Source organism: Lingula anatina, chromosome 8 (genome assembly GCF_051362555.1).
Source record: "Lingula anatina isolate TDL-2025a chromosome 8, LinAna3.0, whole genome shotgun sequence".
NCBI lineage: Eukaryota > Metazoa > Brachiopoda > Lingulata > Lingulida > Lingulidae > Lingula > Lingula anatina.
The window spans coordinates 17511971-17531002 of record NC_141774.1 but is presented as its reverse complement, the minus strand read 5'-3'; the positions used below and the strand labels follow the sequence as shown (position 1 = coordinate 17531002).

The window sequence follows — 19032 nt, the reverse complement described above, 5'->3', positions numbered from 1 at the left end:
TTAAAAATCCTGCGAAACTAAAATCTCGAAAAACTTCCTAATGACGTCACTCTGGGTGCAGACCAACATGGAAGGGTGTTAGTCTGTCATTTTCTTTACTGTTTGCCATCGATTTTTTTCTCTCATGAATAGCGTAATTTTTACCTGACCTACGTGGAAATATTTAAATTAGCCTAAAGCTTGGAAATATACAGTTTGCTTTTGTTTAGGTGAGTATTTTTATTGAGAAAACAGTGAACGAACGCCGGGGAGAAAAACGCTGAATGAGAAAGAAACCGTAGTGTCTGTGTAGTAGTCAGTAACATTTCCACATGTTATGGTATTTCCTATCCAATAATTTGATAGTTAAAGTGACAGTTTTATGCGAAAGGAGTGCAACAAGAAGATTATAAAGGTACTTTGAAAATTGCATTCGATTATAATGATAAATAAATAGAATAAGCATAGAGCATACCGTTGGCAGCATTCCAACAAATTTTCCTCCATTCTCACTCTAGCCTATCTCGGTGTCTGAGATAAGACTGGGTTGTAGCAAGAATCATTGCATTGCATGAATAAAGTATTGATAATAAGAAGCAGGTCCTGGCCATTCACAATCAATTTAATTACATTTGTGTCCCAGCTATGTTTCTTCCTTTACAACATCATTATTTCTGAATTTGTTTTTAAAAGAGGACAGACCTGACAAGAACTCTAGCTCAGTTTATAATGAAGTAGCTGGCCTAACTGACTTATAGGTAGATCATGTGCTCACTGACTTAACTTTCAGCAGGTCTAATAAGACAACTGATCAATTACAACATGGCTTATGGGAGATACAGTTTAGAGTACTTGTTCAGTTATCAATTTACATACCAATATATATAAACAAATTGGTTGTTAATAATGCAGATATTTAGCTTTGAAAATGTGCCCTTTTCCTTAGACCTGAGAGATTATTAGCTATGTGATCTGTGATGTACTTCTTGTCAATGTTGTCTCATAAAAGACGGGGCTATCAGGTTGAGCTATCTGACAGAATGGTCATTATATACCTGTGAGGTGTGTTTCCAAATTCAATAACAGCCCATGTTCTTTCACTTTTCTTACCTGTAGGGGTAAAGACCCTTTGATGTCCATTTGCTTTTCTATAATTGAACTTTTTAAGCACTTTTAAACCGGTCAATTTTGCTGAGCAAATAAATGGGGGAAATAACTAAACAGCAGACACTTTACATTGGGATACCATGGAGACCTTGTGGCCTGTTATTATTTGCAGTGGTTAACACTAGTCAAAATATTGTTTTTGCATAGTAAACAGGAGTCAAGAATCCGGTTGGGAAGCTTGCACTTCTAAGTCTTGCACTTCTAAGTCTTCAATTTTCAACTAAAATGATATTTTTGGTAAGAAATAATTATCACTTTGTGATTCATTCTTCAGAACTGTTTTATTACGGGTGTCTCCATGGTTTCTATGTCTAAAATTCTCCAATTCATAGCACAACTTTCCCAAATTCAAGTTGATGCTTAACCCTATCAGGCAATTAGCGCATCACAGATTCTGTGACCTACAGCTGTTTTTTATATTTGCAGGTCAAGGTAAGTTGTTTTCAGAGGCATTGATCTTTTTTTAAAGGGGAGGGAGGGGTTGATATATCAGATTAACGGTGGAATTTTTTGCAAAACCTTTTGGTCATCCTTTTACTATTTATGGGTCTGTTAATGGACATTTTTGAAGCAAGTGACATAGTATGAATAAAATACAAGCAGATCTCCTGATGAAAGACATTTTTCTTGTATGTGTGTCTCTTCCTTTGTTACCTCACAGATGAAACAAACCCCCCTCCTTGAATTTTTTTCTTCCTAAAGACGAATTCACCATTCCTACTATTATATATGTCTATTTCCAGGATATTACAGATAAAACAACCCTCCCCACTCCTGATGTTTTTTCTTTCTTCAGACAATGCCACCATTCATATCTATCTGATAATCTCTATTTCTAGGATGTCACAGATGAAACAAACCCCCCACTCCTGGTGTTAGCTTTCTTAAGACAATGTTACCTTTCATATCTCTAGTTCTAGGAAGTCACAGATGAAACAAACCCCTTACTGCTGGTGTAAGCTTTCTTAAGACAGTGTTACCATTCATATCTTTATTTCTAGGATGTCACAGATGAAACAAACCCCCCTCCTGGTGTTAGATTTCTTAAGACAGTGTTACCATTCATATCTTTATTTCTAGGATGTCACAGATGAAACAAACCCCCCCTCCTGGTGTTAGATTTCTTAAGACAGTGTTACCATTCATATCATTATTTCTAGGATGTCACAGATGAAACAAACCCCCCCTCCTGGTGTCAGTGACCCTGGCCCTGGAAATACAGGTGAGTGAGTAAATACAGGTGAGTGATGACCAGTGTGATACAGTTGCCCTAAAAAAAACTTACTGATAACTCTTACACCAATCTGAGATCATAGTCCTAGACCTTAGACACTGGTCTGAAATAAATTGGCCGCTTTGGTAAAAAAAAAAGTTACCAGCCCAATTTTGCTAGTAAAGGTTTTTGACATTTTCTTAATGTGTGTAGTATTATCTCCTGACAGTTTGTTTCTATTAGATTGTATGGAAGTGACCAACAACAAAATCAAGAACGATGAAAATTGTTGACTGGGAACCAGTTGTCCAATTGACCCAGAAATCAATTTCTTACTAAGACGGACCTTCTCATGTTTAGTTACCACAATAATATATATCTAAAAGATAAAAGTAGAAAAAGCAATGGAACATAGAACCAATTGAAGTAGTATGGGAAGTTCAAAACATCCTGCCTGAGGTAGATCTATCAGCTATGTGTGATAAAATCAGCCAGTCATATTTTATAACAGGTTCTTTCTCTCGCTCTCTCTGTCAGGATCTGGTATAGCGGTGAGCACTGCTGCAGCCACCACCCCCATGCTGCAGCTGGCCTCACCCCAGGGGATGATGGCTCCCGCCCCAGGGGTTGGGTTAACCCCTGGGCTGGTAACCGTACCCGGAGTTATCCCCACAGCTGTTATACCTGGTATGTGTGGGTAGGGCTTAGGGAGAGGGGTGGGGTGGCAAGTAGAAGAGTGGGAGGGGGATATAAACAGTTTAGTAAACCAAGAAGTTAATTGACAACATTACTGTAACTGTAATAGGCTTTACATTTTTCTTAACTATTCTATAAGCTTTTAAATAAATTGTTGAGTATATTGAAAAATTTATATGAATGAACCACTTATTTGTAGCATTTGTAAAAAACGTGAAATATCTTTCTCTGTTGGAATATGTTTGGAATGTGTACTGTATAAGTTGCAAAAGAATGGAAGGGGCAGTGTGGTGGGGGGATGAAAAGACACATCAGGAAAATAGTTTAACAAATTATCCCAAATAATTTTTGATTTATCTGTAGCAAAATAACAGCATTTTTCATATTCAGATTTGTAAATTTCTCTCTTTCCTCTCACTGTCCACCAGGTGGTGCTGGAGCAGTGATGGCCCAGCAGATGGTGCCAGTCAAAGATGCTCCAGTATTCCACAGAAAGTCAGATCCCGCCACTGCCACCGCTGTCCCGACACCACCCGGGGCAGGTGGAGATGGTCAAGTGTCCATGGCAAACACAAAAGAGAAAACCCCAATGTGCTTAATCAATGAGTTAGCCCGCTACAATAAGGTACCTGAATTGTCATGTAATTTAGTAGAAAGTCTTTGGAAAACATTTCATCTTTTAAAAATCACATTGAGGTCTGTTCTTATGTTAAAAAAATGTTTGATTTTGATTGTAATTTTTTAGATATTATATTATGTACATATTTTCTTTAATTGAGGATTCATTTGAATACTTGTATGTTTTCTAATATTGATATTTGTTCTTAAATCTAGGAAAAGAAAAAAAAAAGGAAAGTACTGATTGGTTTTGTTTTTATTCTCCTCAGATACTCCACCAATACACATTAACTGACGAACAAGGCCCAGCTCACAAGAAAACTTTCTTTGTGAAGCTCAAGTTAGGTGACGAAGAGTACGCAGCAAATGGCGCCAGCATCAAAAAGGCGCAGCATGCAGCAGCTGACATTGCGTTAGAGAAGACACAGTACAAACATCCTCCGCCTAAACCAGCAAAGTATGTGGATGGTACAGGAGTCTGTGGTATGCTGAATAAACTTTGTTACAGTTTTGATGAAAAAGAATCATTGTATTAGAGGGTGGGGCCTTTGTGAGCCTCTTATTATTTTTCATTATTGACATCTTGATATGAAGATGAATTATGAGTATGATGGCAGAAACAACTTTTATTTATTTTTTTCCAAATAGTTTTCCTTTAAATTGTTTTTCATTGTTACTAGTTATTCTAAAGCCAACTGTCCAAAGATGAAATATAAAATAACTGACTTCACTTGACTTATTTTTCTTTTTAATCAGTATGTCAGATTATTATGTTATTCTGCCACCTTTTTTAAGGACAATTTCATGAAATCATTCTGTTATTCTTTCCCCAAGATCCTTCTTCCTCCGGTACCATAACTCCCACAGTGGAACTGAATGCTCTGGCCATGAAACGAGGAGAACCTGCTGTGTACCGCCCCATTGAGCCTCCCAGACCTGCGTGCTATGGGCCACCTAACTTGGACTTCAGGGGCATGTACAACCAAAGGTAAATAACATGTACAACCAAAGGTAGATAACAGCCTATTTGCAAAGATTAATAATGACCCTTTTTCTAAAGCACAAACCAGCTAAGTCAAGCAGCAGCGTAGGTAAGAAAATATCATAGTAGAAGACTTCCAAATTGGCAGATAAATTGACAACATAGCTGCAACCCGGGTAATATCCAGACTTTCTTTTCTAGATATCATTATCCAAAAGCACAGAAAGTGTTCTACGTGTCCTTGAAGGTGGGCAACCGAGAATTCATGGGTGAGGGCAACACGCGCCAGGCTGCTCGCCATCTTGCCGCTTCAAAGGCGCTGAAAACGCTGGCCGCTCTCCCTATGCCAAACCAAGAGAAAGCACCACTCCAAGTGAGCGACGGAGTGGGTGACGGTGGTAAGTATCCTGGAGATTTGCAGCACATGCAGTAGGTTACCAGACATGGGGAAAAACTTTGAAAATGCTGAAGGTCTAGAGGACATACACAAGAAGAAATCTGAATGTTCTCACAACATTCTTCGGAGTTCAAACTAAGTAATTTATTTCTGTTAGACTATGTTTACATGCTAGTTATTATTATTATGTGTTGTATTTTCACATAAACCTAGCTAGTCCTAAAGACTTTGGATATTAAAAATCTTGCAGGTCCTCTAGCATTTCAATTTGGTCATCTCCAGTGGGACAGGTGGTTTCCCCATGTCTGGATAACACTGGCATAGTCACATGCAGTTACTTTCTCTCATACTATGCTGTCTTTGATGTAAGGCATAAATGTTAGATTTTATTGATTGAAAATAAGAAATGTTATATTTTAGAACTTGCATGTAAGCATTTCTGTACACATATGTATGCACACACTTGCACCCAGAGCCAGCATTTGCCTGAAATCATCTGCAATTACATCTTTTAAAAACTTAAACATTTATGTCTTACCACTGCAATCTCTTTGCCAAAACATAATACACTATGTTTCTGTCACAACTAACACAATTCTCTTGTTTTTCAGCTGCTAATGGTGCTACTGATGACCAGCTGAAGTCGGAAATCAGCCTGGTTCATGAAATTGCCCTCAAGAGGAACCTAGCTGTGAACTTTGAAGTATGTTTGTTTAGTTTCAACGGTGAACTGTTGCTTCTCTTAATAAGCACTGCATATCAGTGTCACATATGCTAATATGAAGGTGGTTCAAACTGTGAGTGATTTCTTTATTTTTTTTTATTGAATGATTTTACAGTGCACTCTCAGTAGTGTGGAAGGAAGCATTTTGTAAAATAGAAAATGTGCTTTATGGTAGTAGAAAGTTTCAGTGTATTTATTATAATGTAAATAAGAGAAGTCTTTCCTTCATGCTTGCTTTCAATATGACACTATGTATTTCTTTCCAAACTGTTTTAAGGAACCTGCCCATTTCTGAAATTTTTCTCTATGCTTTGTGACAGATAACCCGCGAATCTGGTCCCCCGCACATGAAACTGTTCATCACGAAATGCACGTGTGGGGAATTCGAAACCGAAGGCGAGGGCAACAGCAAGAAGATCTCAAAGAAACGAGCAGCAGAGATGATGCTGGAGAGGCTGCAGAAGTTGCCCCCAGTCACACAACAAGTGGTGAAGCCTAAGATCAAAAGACCCATGGCTAAGAAGAAGAATCGTAACCTTGTTAAGGTTGTACCTGAGGCCAGTATAAATATATAACATATATGATAATAATAATAATAATAATAATAATAATAATAATAATAATAATATAATCTTGTCTTGTACTTCAACCATAACCACAGTACAAATCTTTTCCATAGACTACTTCGCAGTATTCTCTAGGTTCAGCAAATCAACTTGATCTTCAGCATAGGCATAGAGCCATTGGGCATCTACTATAAATTCTGCAGGTCAAGAAAAAAGTACATTTCCGCTGTGTTGTTTTGTCTACAAAATCTGATGTTTGACATGTTTTTCCAGGTCCAGAAAGCCAGCTTGGACTACGGCGTGGGTATCAACCCCATTAGTCGACTAATTCAGATCCAGCAGGCTAAGAAGGAGAAGGAGCCTGTGTACACGCTGGTGGCTGAGAAGGGGATGCCGAGGAAGAGAGAGTTTATTATGCAGGTGAATTGACTCACAGGGAAATGGAGAGTGAACATGTATATGCAAGCACTTAGGCCTGCTAACATGGGCTCAACCATAGACACGATCAGACACATACACTTGTAATAAGATTGAGATTCACATCATTTAATAAGCAACACACTGTTATGTTGCAAAAATACATAATCACACATGTGCATGCACACAAACACACGCCAAGGTTACGTTATGTTACAAAAATAGCAAATGTTGCTAGTGCCATCTGAAAACTTTTGCTTGACAGTAGGGTGAAGGTAGTTAACAGATTGTTGTCTTGCTTAAACATATTCTGTCAAACTTGTCTTTGGCTTTGATGTAGCATGAAACTCCTGCCATAACTTCTTCAACATTCAATTTCTCCTTACAGGTCACAGTGGGTGACAAGCAGTGTAAAGGCACGGGGCCTAACAAAAAGCTGGCCAAGAGAAATGCAGCAGAGAGTATGCTACAGGAGCTGGGCTATAGCCGCCCTGCACCCCAGCCTACCAAGTCTTCTATCAAAACAGCCAATGGAGAGGTAATGTGAACTGTGTATTTATTAACTGTTACAGCTGTGTGGGGACTGTTTCACGAAACGACTTAAGTTCAAGATCAATTTGTGAAACAGGCTTGCGTTATTTTATTATAAGAATGCTGCAGTAGTCACACTTGTTGTTAAAGGATAATGATGGCAAGTGCCTGTGGTAACACCTGGTTATTATTTATATGCATGCATTATATGTGTGTGTCTGCTTGCTTGTATCAGGGGTATTTTAAAATTTCAATGTGTCAGTGGATATTAAGAGATGAAGGTTTGTTCTCTGTCAAGCAGTCTCTGTTATCATAAGTGATGTTCTGTTATAGTGTCATCTTGTTGAAAGTGAAAGTGAAAGTGAGGATTCAGCCAAGGAGGTAAAGGGTGTGTCCATTGTTTGTCCACTGTGTGTCCTTTTTGTAACCACCAAGTGTCTGCTGTGTATTATCCACTATGTGTCCTGGGTGCAGCAAAGAGCAGCTTACATGTAGTTGACTAAAATAATGATGTGTATTTTAGATGAATGATACAAAACACAGCCTCACAAGTAACTTGATGTTATTTTTCTAACCATACATTAGGCTAGGTCAACATTTTACTAGTTTGTGTCTTGTCTTACTCAGAGTGAACTGAAGTAATTTCTTGAAGTGTGCTGTGTTGAGGATTTGCTTAATGTGCCGAAATATTAGTGTAGAACACCACAAATAGTTTGATAACGTGTAATATGCAGTGTTAGATGAATATTGATTAGGATAGCACTGAAAGTGTCTGCTTCAGTGGTAATCTTTTATTGCATATCAGTCATTAGAAACATATATGAATCAACATTGGAAATGCTATTGGTGCTCTTCAGTGAAAGCTTATCAAAATTTCAGTATTTTTTCTTTGAATTACGTGGTATTTTTGAGCTTCTGTGAATTATTACTTGTTGTCATGAAATCAAAATAATCTCTTTGATAGAAGAGATGCAAATCTGGCAATGAAGACATACATGTTGTAGAAATATGCTGAAAATACTGGAAACCTGCTGTCATATGTAGTAATTTTATTGCATGAAATAAAATACTTTTTATGGCACCTGCCCCCTAATATACACTGTATAAAAATTCCAAACTTTGCTAAATGTATACATTTCACCAAATAAACAGTATATGATATTATATCTCTTACAGGGAGGAATAGATAAGAAGGTCCACTTTGTTGACAGTGCAGAAGGCGCTAGTAACGGAGCCGAGCCAGTAGATGCTAAACCCGTGTCCGGACGGTCAGTCAAGGTGCCTGGGGTACTGGTCAGATCTGACCAGGGCTATGCTTCCTCTGGTATGCCTCAGTATAAACTTCAGCAACCATGATCTTCATGTGTTATATCTACCTGACGAAGTGCCACTTCTAGACGTAGTCGCTCAGACAATCACAACTAATACTATTGCTCATACATTGGCACAATTGTGAAATAGAAAATTTAATATAAGAATTAGTCAACAAAGTCTTGTCACATCTAACACAGTCTTGTCGCATCAGCAGTCATGTTGCATAACAAAATTATAGACTTATGCTTTGGGTCAATATCTTGTCAAAGTCATTTACTGTATATAATACTCTGTCCACAAAATTCATACATTACTTTATTAATATATCCAGGTGTCACACCCCCCTCTCAGCCAGGAGTGGTACCAGAGTCCAGGTTTACCCCTCAGACTATAGCCGCCATTGCCCAGGAACTGCTGGATAAAGGTAATATAACCTAGCCTGTTTGATAATACTTAATATTATATGTTCTGGATCATCCAGTAGTGTGGAATCAAAGTTTTGTTTAGTATTGTATGTTCTGATTTACCCAGTAGTGTGGTCAATAAATTTGTTTGGTTACTGGCCAATGTTTTTTCCTTGGGCCAGTAGATTTTTAGACTTATGGTTTGAAATGTTATAGTCAAGACAGTAATCTATCATCTTTCTCACTAAATTATTTCCCGACTACATATCCTTATCCTCATAACGTGTCTTGTTTATAACAGGCAGTTCTAAGACTGCAGAAGCCATTCTGCGTACTGGGCAGAGACCACTGACTAGTAGACCCACTGTCCAGCCCAAAGATCAACTCTGCTACCTGGCAGAGGTGCTGTGCTTAGAAGTCAGGTTTACGGATTTTCCCAAAGTAAGTCCTCTTGTAAGCAGCTAATTGCTGTGTTATTATTATAGCATGAAGGAAATTGATAAGGCCCATGGGCTGTTTGCTCACATTTGAGGTATTATTATCCTAATTTTTTCTTCCTCTAGGATTTATTTGTGGTTGTTATAAAAAGATTCTGGTAGGGAATTCTTAGAAGTTGTGACACTCAGAACATCACCAGTAGCATACTTTCATACTTAAAGTTCACTAGTACACTGCCACACCTAACACAATGTTATATGCAGCACACTGTCACACCTAACACAATGTTATATCCAGTACACTGTCACGCCTAACACAATGTTATATGCAGCACACTGTCACGCCTAACACAATGTTATATCCAGTACACTGTCACGCCTAACACAATGTTATATCCAGTACACTGTCACGCCTAACACAATGTTATATCCAGCACACTGTCACGCCTAACACAATGTTATATGCAGCACACTGTCACGCCTAACACAATGTTATATCCAGTACACTGTCACGCCTAACACAATGTTATTTCCAGTACACTGTCACGCCTAACACAATGTTATATCCAGTACACTGTCACGCCTAACACAATGTTATATCCAGTACACTGTCACGCCTAACACAATGTTATATCCAGTACACTGTCACACCTAACACAATGTTATATCCAGTACACTGTCACACCTAACACAATGTTATATCCAGTACACTATCACACCTAATATACTTTACCTGTTTTCAGGGACCCCACAAGACGGAATATCTCTCCTTGGTTACAGTATCCTTGAACCCGCCACAAGTAAGTCAGGGAGCTGGAGCGACCATACAGGCTTCCCATAATGCAGCATCTTTGACTGCACTTAAAGCAATGGCGGAGATGGGTGGTGACAAGGCTGTAGATGGCGCTAGTGCAAAAGCTGATGCCCTCGCTGGGGGAGATGGGTAGGTCGTTTTAACTGGTGTGATAGAGGTTTATCATATCATTGGGGTGGTGTGAATCATATGGCCATTTATTATTTTTATTTTAATGACTCAGTTTCTTATGTAAATCAGATTGACCAGTGAAAAATTTTGTTAAAAATTGTGATAATGAAGTGTTCTGTTGCTATAAATAGGGGGGGTCCATAATTCCAAAAATATGTCAAAACCAGCTAAAAAGTTCCTCACACACCTAAAAACAATATTTCAAATGTTCTTTTTGAAAGATCATTGATAACTCAGCTGCTACTTGCATTTTATGATTACGCGATTTTTAGCATTTTAGCGCGATTTTCAAGATTTTCTACTGTTTCGGGACTGTCTTCCTACAACATGAATGAAAGTTATATGGGCCTGACAAGTTATTTCAAACTCACCAAAGCCAAATAGATGGATTTTTTATTTGGTTTTTAAGAAATTTGTGTAAAAAGTTTATTTGAAAGGTAGCTAAATACTCAAATCATGGCGGCATTGACACCTTATATCAATAACATCAATATGGTAATTCATTATTCATAGTTTTGATGACATTTTTCATTTTTAGATTTCTCATGATTTCATTATCTTTTTAGGGTATCTATACTGTATTACTGAAAAACTAGCTAGACAATGATGGCATCTAGCTTGTCTTGTAAGAGATGCTCTGGCATTGGAATATATGAGAATAGTTGCTGCTGTTGTAGCATTCAAGTTTCATGCCATAACAATATCTAGGGGTGCAACACACAGCAAATTGAAAGTAAAGTTTCAATCATTACATCTAGAGCTTAGTAGAAATGAGGTACATGAGAATTTCTTTCAGCTAGATGCTCCTGAGTTTTCCTGTTTCAACCAAGGATTATTCTAGAAAGTGAAAGATAACTATGGCCTATATGTAGTTGAGAGTGTGAAACGATGTGCTGGTGCATATCTGAATAAATAATAATAATAATAATAATAATTTATTTTTCTATGGCGCATTCCATTAAAAATCTCAATGCGCCTTACAACATTCACTTAAAAGAGCTAAATAACACAATGCTAATATAAGAACACATTACAATTTTAAAGGACTAAGAACTAATTTAAAGAACCAATTATTCATATTCTAAAATAATAAGAACCTAAAGTGACAACATTTAAAATTAATCATAAAATTACAGTACACCTTATTAAAAACTAAAATTAACTATATGATAGCTACTGATAGGCTATTCTAAAAATATGAGTTTTCAAAAGCTTTTTAAAAGTATCTATGTCACCTGCTGCTCGTATTTCAGAGGGTAAAGTGTTCCAAACTTTGGGTGCATATATCATAAATGCCCTTTCACCGTAAAATTTACCAGCTTTTTTCTCTAAGACACTGTGTTCTAAAAGTAAATGACTAAAAGTTGAAGACCTGGTAACTCTTCCATGCTGATGTTGCTTCATAAGTTCTGAGATATAAAGTGGTTTATTCTCAGTGACTGCTTTAAAAATGACACATAAAATTTTTAATAAAATTCTCTCTCTTACTGGAAGCCAGTGAAGTTCCATCAAAACAGGTGTTATATGCTCTCGGTTATTCCATCCCATTTTAGTTACCAGCCTAGCTGCAGAATTTTGAATTAATTGAAGTTTGTTCAGATGATTTTTGCCTAAACCATATAAGAGACTGTTGCAATAATCAAGCTTAGAAGTAATGCAAGCATGGACTAGTTTTTCAGTTGAAGTTTTGTCCAGTAAGTCACGTATCTTACTAATTCGCCAAAGTGAGTATGATGCCGATTTGCAAATTTCAGAGATCCGTCTATCCATAGTTGCATACTGATCAAAGGTGACACCTAAATCTTTCACATAGCTAGATGGATTGATGTTGACACCACCGATACAAATATCAGATTTCATTGCATTTCCCCTGTCTGACTTAGACCTTGATGTAAACCATATTAGTTCAGTTTTTCCATCATTTAGTGCTAGCATGTTTGTTTTCATCCAATTTCGGATCTCAACTAGACAAGTTTCTATTGAGGTGATAGCCATGGAGCGATTACTTTCACTTGTGACATAAATTTGAGTGTCATCAGCAAAAATGACAGTGTTGAGACCATGTTTAACTATAATGTCTTCTACTGGTAGCATATACAATGAAAAGAGCAATGGACCTAGCACAGACCCCTGAGGGACACCATACTCTAAAATAGTGGGCTCTGATAGCAACGACTCAATTGACACCTTTTGTGTTCGATCTTTTAGATATGAGGTTAACCAATTAAGTGCTAAATCTTTTACTCCAAATCGGTACTGTAGTCTGTGCAGAAGTATGTTGTGGTCAATGGTGTCGAATGCAGCAGACAGATCTAAAAGGACTAAAATAACATCTTTTTGTTTGTCTAAAGAAAGCATGATGTCATTATGAACCCTTAGGAGAGCTGTTTCTGTGCTATGTCCTTCTCTATAAGCTGATTGAAACTTGCCATATAGACTGTTTTGAGCTAGATAGTTATTCAGTTGTATACATGCCATTTTCTCAAGAAACTTCCCTAAGAAGGGCAAGTTTGATGTTGGTCGATAATTTTTAAACACTTGTTTGCACAGGCCTTGTTTTTTTAACAAGGGTCTAACAATTGCTGCTTTGCAGTTGGATGGGAAGATGCCTGTTGTAAAAGAAAGATTCACTATCTTTAAAATAACTGGGGCCAGAACAGTAATGCACTCTTTGATAATATGTGTTGGCACAGGATCTAAGGCAGAAGATTTAGAATTCATGCTTTTCATTAATGCTAAAACATCTTCTTCTGATACAGGTGAAAATTCAGTCAATACTGCATGAGTACAGGTAACTGGGGTTTCTGAGATTTCTACAGAAGAATAAGAAACGAGATCATTTCGAATGCTCTTGATCTTATCTGTAAAGTAATTTGAAAAAAGTTGAGGGAGCTCTGAGATTTCCATGTCTGGGAGGACATTCAGTTGAGATGATTTTGATTCTGATATTTGGTCCACGATCTTGAAAAGTGTTTTCTGATCAGCAGATTCAATACGGGAGCGGTGATATTCTTTCTTGTGTGCCACAAGAAGAGAGTGATAGTGAGATCGCGCAGATATGAACAATTGCCGATGAATTTCTAAGTGAGAGTGACACCATTTCCTTTCCAGTTTCCTGACATGTTTCCTTTCTTCACACAGCTCCGGTGTAAACCACTCAGCCCACGTTTTCTCTATTTTTATTTTAGTTAGAACTGGTGCAACCTCATCCATGACATTAGATATAGATGTGTTGTAGTAGTCTGCTAATATACATGGGTCCGTGATCTGTGCATAGCTTTGACAAAGAAGATATTACCAGAAATGGCAAAGGTTCTGGCTATGCAACGCAGAGAATACTATCGATTTGGTGAATATCCAGTTGAATATTCTGTGTTTGATCAGTGTGAAAACATGGATGAGACCCCTGTCCACAACCTTCAAATAGAACGGCAGTGTGGTGACACTGATCAAAGATTTAGGAAGAAACCAAAACTAGAGGCTGTGGCTTGAGGCACTGTGCTAAAAGAAACTAGCAAATTAAGGAAAACTGTTTCTACTGAATACTGATGTAACATGAAAATCTGACCCCCCCCTCCCCCCCCCCAGTCAAAATTTCATAATGAAAATCTGACTCCCCCCATGAAATTTTGACTCCCCCCTACAAACCTTTATAAATCTTATTTTATTTTTTTGAGTATATGACTTCTACAACCCAAAGACTCCCCTATGAAAAAGCTATTTATTTGATATTTGATGATCATTTCAATACCTTTCCATTAAGTATACTTCATTAAGAACATATTAGAAATATTAGAAAGTTTAATTGTAAAATATTGGGTGAAAAAAATGAAAAAAACATCTTGAAAAATCTCCATTTTCATATCCATGGTATTTGGACTCTCATGAAGACAAAACCCCATTTTATATTTAGTTACCATACCATTATTTTCCACATAGTTTGCATTGTGACGTATATTTTGTTAGTATTTGAAAGTTTGGTGGTAAAAAATAGGTCAAAATTGAAATGATCACCAAATATCAAATGAACAGCTTTTCCATAGGGGATTCATTGTTTGGTAGAATACACATTTTAATTTTCTTCTATTCTCATGAAAACATTTACCTGTGCCAATGCATCCTCTATCATGCATACTACAAGATAAAAGTCATATACTCAAATAAAATAAGATTTATAAAGTTCTGTAGGGGGAGTCAAAATTTCATGGGGGGTGGGGAGTCACATACGCTAGAGACACATCCCTATCACTGCCAAAATGTAGTCCTGTCTTCAGGATATTCAATATTAATGGAGGGAAGAGAAGGATGTTAACTCTAGAACAGTTTAGAATGAACCTGAAAAAGTTGTTGGGAAAAAAGAAAGAAAGATCCACCATAACGCTAACTGACTTAAGCTTCCAAAAAGCATTGAATTCTTAGTGAATTGAATTCTTATTGAATTCCTGTCTTTTTGAACTTATTATGAATCATTATCTAGGTGTTAGAACATTCAGTTTAGTTTTCATATGCATTTAGTCTGTCAGAATTGTTAGTCACAATGAAATTTGTGTTAAAATGCAAGCATAATCATTGATATGAAAAACCATCATATCTTACAAAATACAGAGTTTAAGTATTTTTGGTGATTTTTCTCCAAAATACTAAAACCCAAGTAGCAGCTCTGATAATAGAGATAGACTAATTTGGTTTTTTGCAGTTTGTTTTTAAGATGTATAAGCATCTTTTTAGGTGGTTTTGGCACTGTTTTGGGGAAAAAGGTTATCTAAGGACCCCCCCTACTATAAATACAGTGATTATCCTAAAGTTATCTTTCTTTTAAACCTCATAGAGCAGAAAAACTAACATAATTTTTTTTTTTTTTTTTTTTTTTTTTTTTTGTCAAACCTTACATATTTGTGGACTAAATGAAATTGTATTATATACAAACACGATTTCATTGCTATATATTCACATTAAAACTATTCGCTGTTTGAATGTCACAATACCAGGAAATAGATTTCCTGCTTCTGCCTTCCAGGCCCCACGTTAAAAAAGAACCTTCACTTGGTGACCAGAAGCTTCCGGGGCTGCTGCCCGCTTCAGCCATCAAGCAGGACAAACAGTAGGCTCTCATTGGTCAAGATGAAGAGTCACATGATCACATATGAAGACAACATGAAAAAGACTAGAATGGCAGTTGGAATAATTATTATGCATCTAACAATACATTCTTGAAGCAGTTTGCCTAGAAGCTGAAGAGAGGAATGGTGGAGGGTTAGTGGCTTGAACTTAAACATGGTAACTGGCACCTGTTGCTGTGTCAACCAAAAGTAGTTGTCATGGCAACTGTGGGATTAGTTTCCATCATGACTGTGCTGTTTGTTGGGATTGGTCAAAAGTGACCTTTCACCTTAGCAACCATGTAGTGTTGTTATGGTGACAACACTGCTTTAGGAAAGTGTGAGCTGAAGATGCATCAACTGCCTCAGACATTGTTCAAATATCTTGATTCTTTGTGTGGACTTGAAGCTATTAATATGCATATTATTGTTACTAGAAATTAGGTACAAGTACCTGATGTGTTGGTTAAAAGGTGAGTGGTCTCCGTCTTCAAGCAGTGTGATAAGGGCCTGGCTGTAATATTGATACCAGCTTGTCCTTGGGTCAGGAATCAGTGAACTTTCTCCTGTAAGCTGAGTATTTCTAGTTTGCAATGAGGCACATATATTGAAGATTTTCCTTTTAAAAACCACCTTTGCATGCTGGGTTTGTAATATGTCTTTCACTGAAGTCAGATTTCAGTCATTGTTGCCAGGAGGCAATTTGAAAATTTTCCCAATGACTTGGTTGTGTATGAGATCCCTGTATGAACACTGTTTGAACACATGGAGACACCATCTTGAAATGTACTTTTTGCTTTGTCTTTTTACCTGGAATACCTGTTCTAGGAACAGTATAGCAAGTGTGAATTCTGTAATCACAGGCATAAAATCAAATGTCCCTACAACAGAGTGAGGGTGAAGTCTTCGAATATATGAGCAGAATCATAATGAGGCTTTTTTCCCCTCTGTAACTTGACTTACTACTTCCAGTTTAAGCAGTTGATAGAATTCACTACTTGCTATACACATTTGTATAGATAAATGCCTGGACAACACTTTCCATAAAATTGTTTACTGTTAATGTCTTATTATAACTTTTGCTAGTCCAACCATACTAGAAATATCCCATGTTTTGTCAGCCTGTGTCTTAATTATTTTACTCTGTTCTCCGTTTGAGGCACCAGGGTCTAAAAATCTACTGGCCCAAAGCAGACAGAAACAGCGAACTGAACTAATTGACCATACAACACAGAGACCTGTATCCAAAGTGACTGGTGTTTATGTTGCTGACTGTTCTGTTGTTTAGTTTCTGGCTTGGACCCTTTCCAGAACCACAGTGGATAACACTTCACAATATATATATAGGGAATGAGGGACTGTTTTGTTAATCTGAGTCGGCATTGTCAGGGGGTTTTGCTGGATAAAAAGAAGACAATATCATGTGGACATTTTAAAATGGTTTGGACTAGGAAATGTAATGTTGTACCTGACTTCAAGTACATTTAAACATGTAATTGCCATATTAATCCATGCATGTAATTATACTATTGTTGATTAGTTGAGAAATGGCTTTAAGAGCTTGGATTTGGTGGAAGTTTGATCAGGCTTGAATGTGATATGAAAAGAAGTTTACAGCTGGCTTAAATTGCGTTAGGATGGGTGAAGTCATCTGGGTTGTTGTTTTATATTTTTCTGGCCAAAATATTTTATTGTGTATATATATATATTGAAGAGGATGTACTGAATTCATAATAGCATGCTTCTTTTAGTGTCAGAAAATAACTTTTCCCTTTGGAAATTGCGATGTATTTATTGATGCTCTAAATTTGATATTTGAAAAAAATATTTTTGGGGGGAAAATTTGATAAAAATCAACTGGCAAATAAAAGTGAGACAAAAAGCAGCATGGTAAAGAGAACAGATCTCCCACTGCACCATTTCTTTTTAAAGATCAGAGAGGGAACACCTTTCATAGTCTACAGTGACAAAATGCATGCTTGTCACATAGCTTGGTCAAACTTTTACCCTGATGTTCGTTTCAATATTTAGTGTTTTCTGTATTGTTTTCTTTTAAGCTTTTTTGCAAAGTCGGTCTTCATGTACCCTCAGTGAGGTATTGAACGCTTGAAAAAGTTGTTGCATGGTGGCAGCAAAGATGGAAGGACATTTATAAGGTTGTGTTACATGAAAGGGATATGCTGTGGAATAAGCAGATTCTGTCTCTTTGTAGATGAAAGATTTACATAAATAGAGCTTGAAAGTTTGACAAAATAACCAGAAAATGTGGGAACAAAGATAATTTGCTGCCACTGTGCTAAACTAAATGTTGTTAATGAACATATACTTGCCTTAAAAACCTTGTATAATTCCATTGCTTACAATTGACCTTTTAATTATTTTTTTCTTGGGACCTCAAGTTCCAATTGTTGTCTTCATGTCTTATCATAAGAGGTAGTGATAGTTTTGTTATTTAATGTGAAGGGAAGGAAGGAAGATAAATAATATCACAAATCCGGGGAGACTTTTTTTGGGGGGAATCTGTGTAGTTTTATCTTTGGTGAGGGGAAAAGGCTGAGCATAAGTTTTTTTGTACAGCAAAACATTTCAATATTGTTGTAAGTTTTGATTTTATTTTGTTATGAATGTCTACAGTATGTCTATCAGCCTGGGCTGAAGACAATTGGCATATTACATAAAACTCACGCCAGTAAGAACACAATCACTCTATGTGGTAGAAAGGTAATTACTGTAATAATAAATATAGCCTTCATTCACAAATATGATGTAAAAATAGAAACCATTGGTTTTGCACTCTTACTGAAACTGTTAAATGCCTTAACCCTCAGCACAGTATTCTGCATAATATTTCCTTCCTTCCCTTCTTCTAGCTGGCTGGCTGGTTGTGTGACTGGAAGGCACCAGTTACACTATGATGGATTGTGTTGGTTGTGAATTTGTCACACCTAACACAATGGTAGTGATACCAAACGGTGTTATCAGTTGTTCTTCCTGTCACATCTAACACAATCAGGATCTTGACCACTGAACATTGATGGTTGTGTTAGTTGTGAAGCTGTCACACCCAACGCAATCACATCATAACCAGCTAAGCTAGTTTTCCAGATCCTCAAAAGGATAAAAATGCATGCCTGAGAAAAAAACTGTAACAGTAGTTGATATAAAGGTGATGAGCGAGATACTTTGACTTGTAATTATATGTAGTTGTCATACTAGTGGCAATCATTGACACTGGATGTAATATCAATTTGTCAAAGAAGTGAAATTCTCATGTGGCCTTGCTGTTAATTGCAATGTCAACTTGGCAGTGTTTTGCCACAAAGCAGAGGTTTTCTGTTGCACTGGTTTTTGTTTGGAAATAAACTACTTGTTACATGATGTTGCTTTTTTCTTTTTCATTTCAAAAGGGCTGTTTAATATTTGAAGACGTCCTGTATGGGAATTTTGCACCAAATCTGAGTTTCCTAAAAAAAATAAAGAAAAACGTGTGGATCATTGCTTGA

The 19032-nt window shown here is 37.0% G+C and overlaps 1 protein-coding gene across 7 annotated transcripts; it reads left to right on the top strand.

Annotated features, from left to right (window-relative positions):
* Window positions 1–32: 32 nt before the first annotated feature.
* On the top strand, window positions 33–18907 carry LOC106158764 (double-stranded RNA-binding protein Staufen homolog). 7 transcript variants are annotated; one of them, XM_086994721.1, is made up of 17 exons: window positions 33–209; window positions 2307–2368; window positions 2897–3046; window positions 3484–3680; window positions 3943–4156; window positions 4508–4661; window positions 4857–5053; window positions 5664–5755; window positions 6097–6321; window positions 6616–6762; window positions 7148–7297; window positions 7624–7671; window positions 8467–8614; window positions 8936–9028; window positions 9310–9449; window positions 10189–10388; window positions 15448–18907. In XM_086994721.1, the coding sequence occupies exons 2-17, from the start codon at window positions 2308–2310 to the stop codon at window positions 15533–15535; spliced, it is 2304 nt and encodes a 767-aa protein (XP_086850847.1). In that variant the 5' UTR covers window positions 33–209; window position 2307; the 3' UTR covers window positions 15536–18907. The 7 variants fall into 7 exon arrangements, with proteins under 7 accessions (XP_086850847.1, XP_086850844.1, XP_086850849.1 ...); XM_086994718.1 differs by having other exon boundaries at window positions 6097–6333; XM_086994719.1 differs by having other exon boundaries at window positions 36–209; window positions 2227–2368; window positions 6097–6333.
* The last annotated feature ends 125 nt before the right edge of the window (window positions 18908–19032 follow it).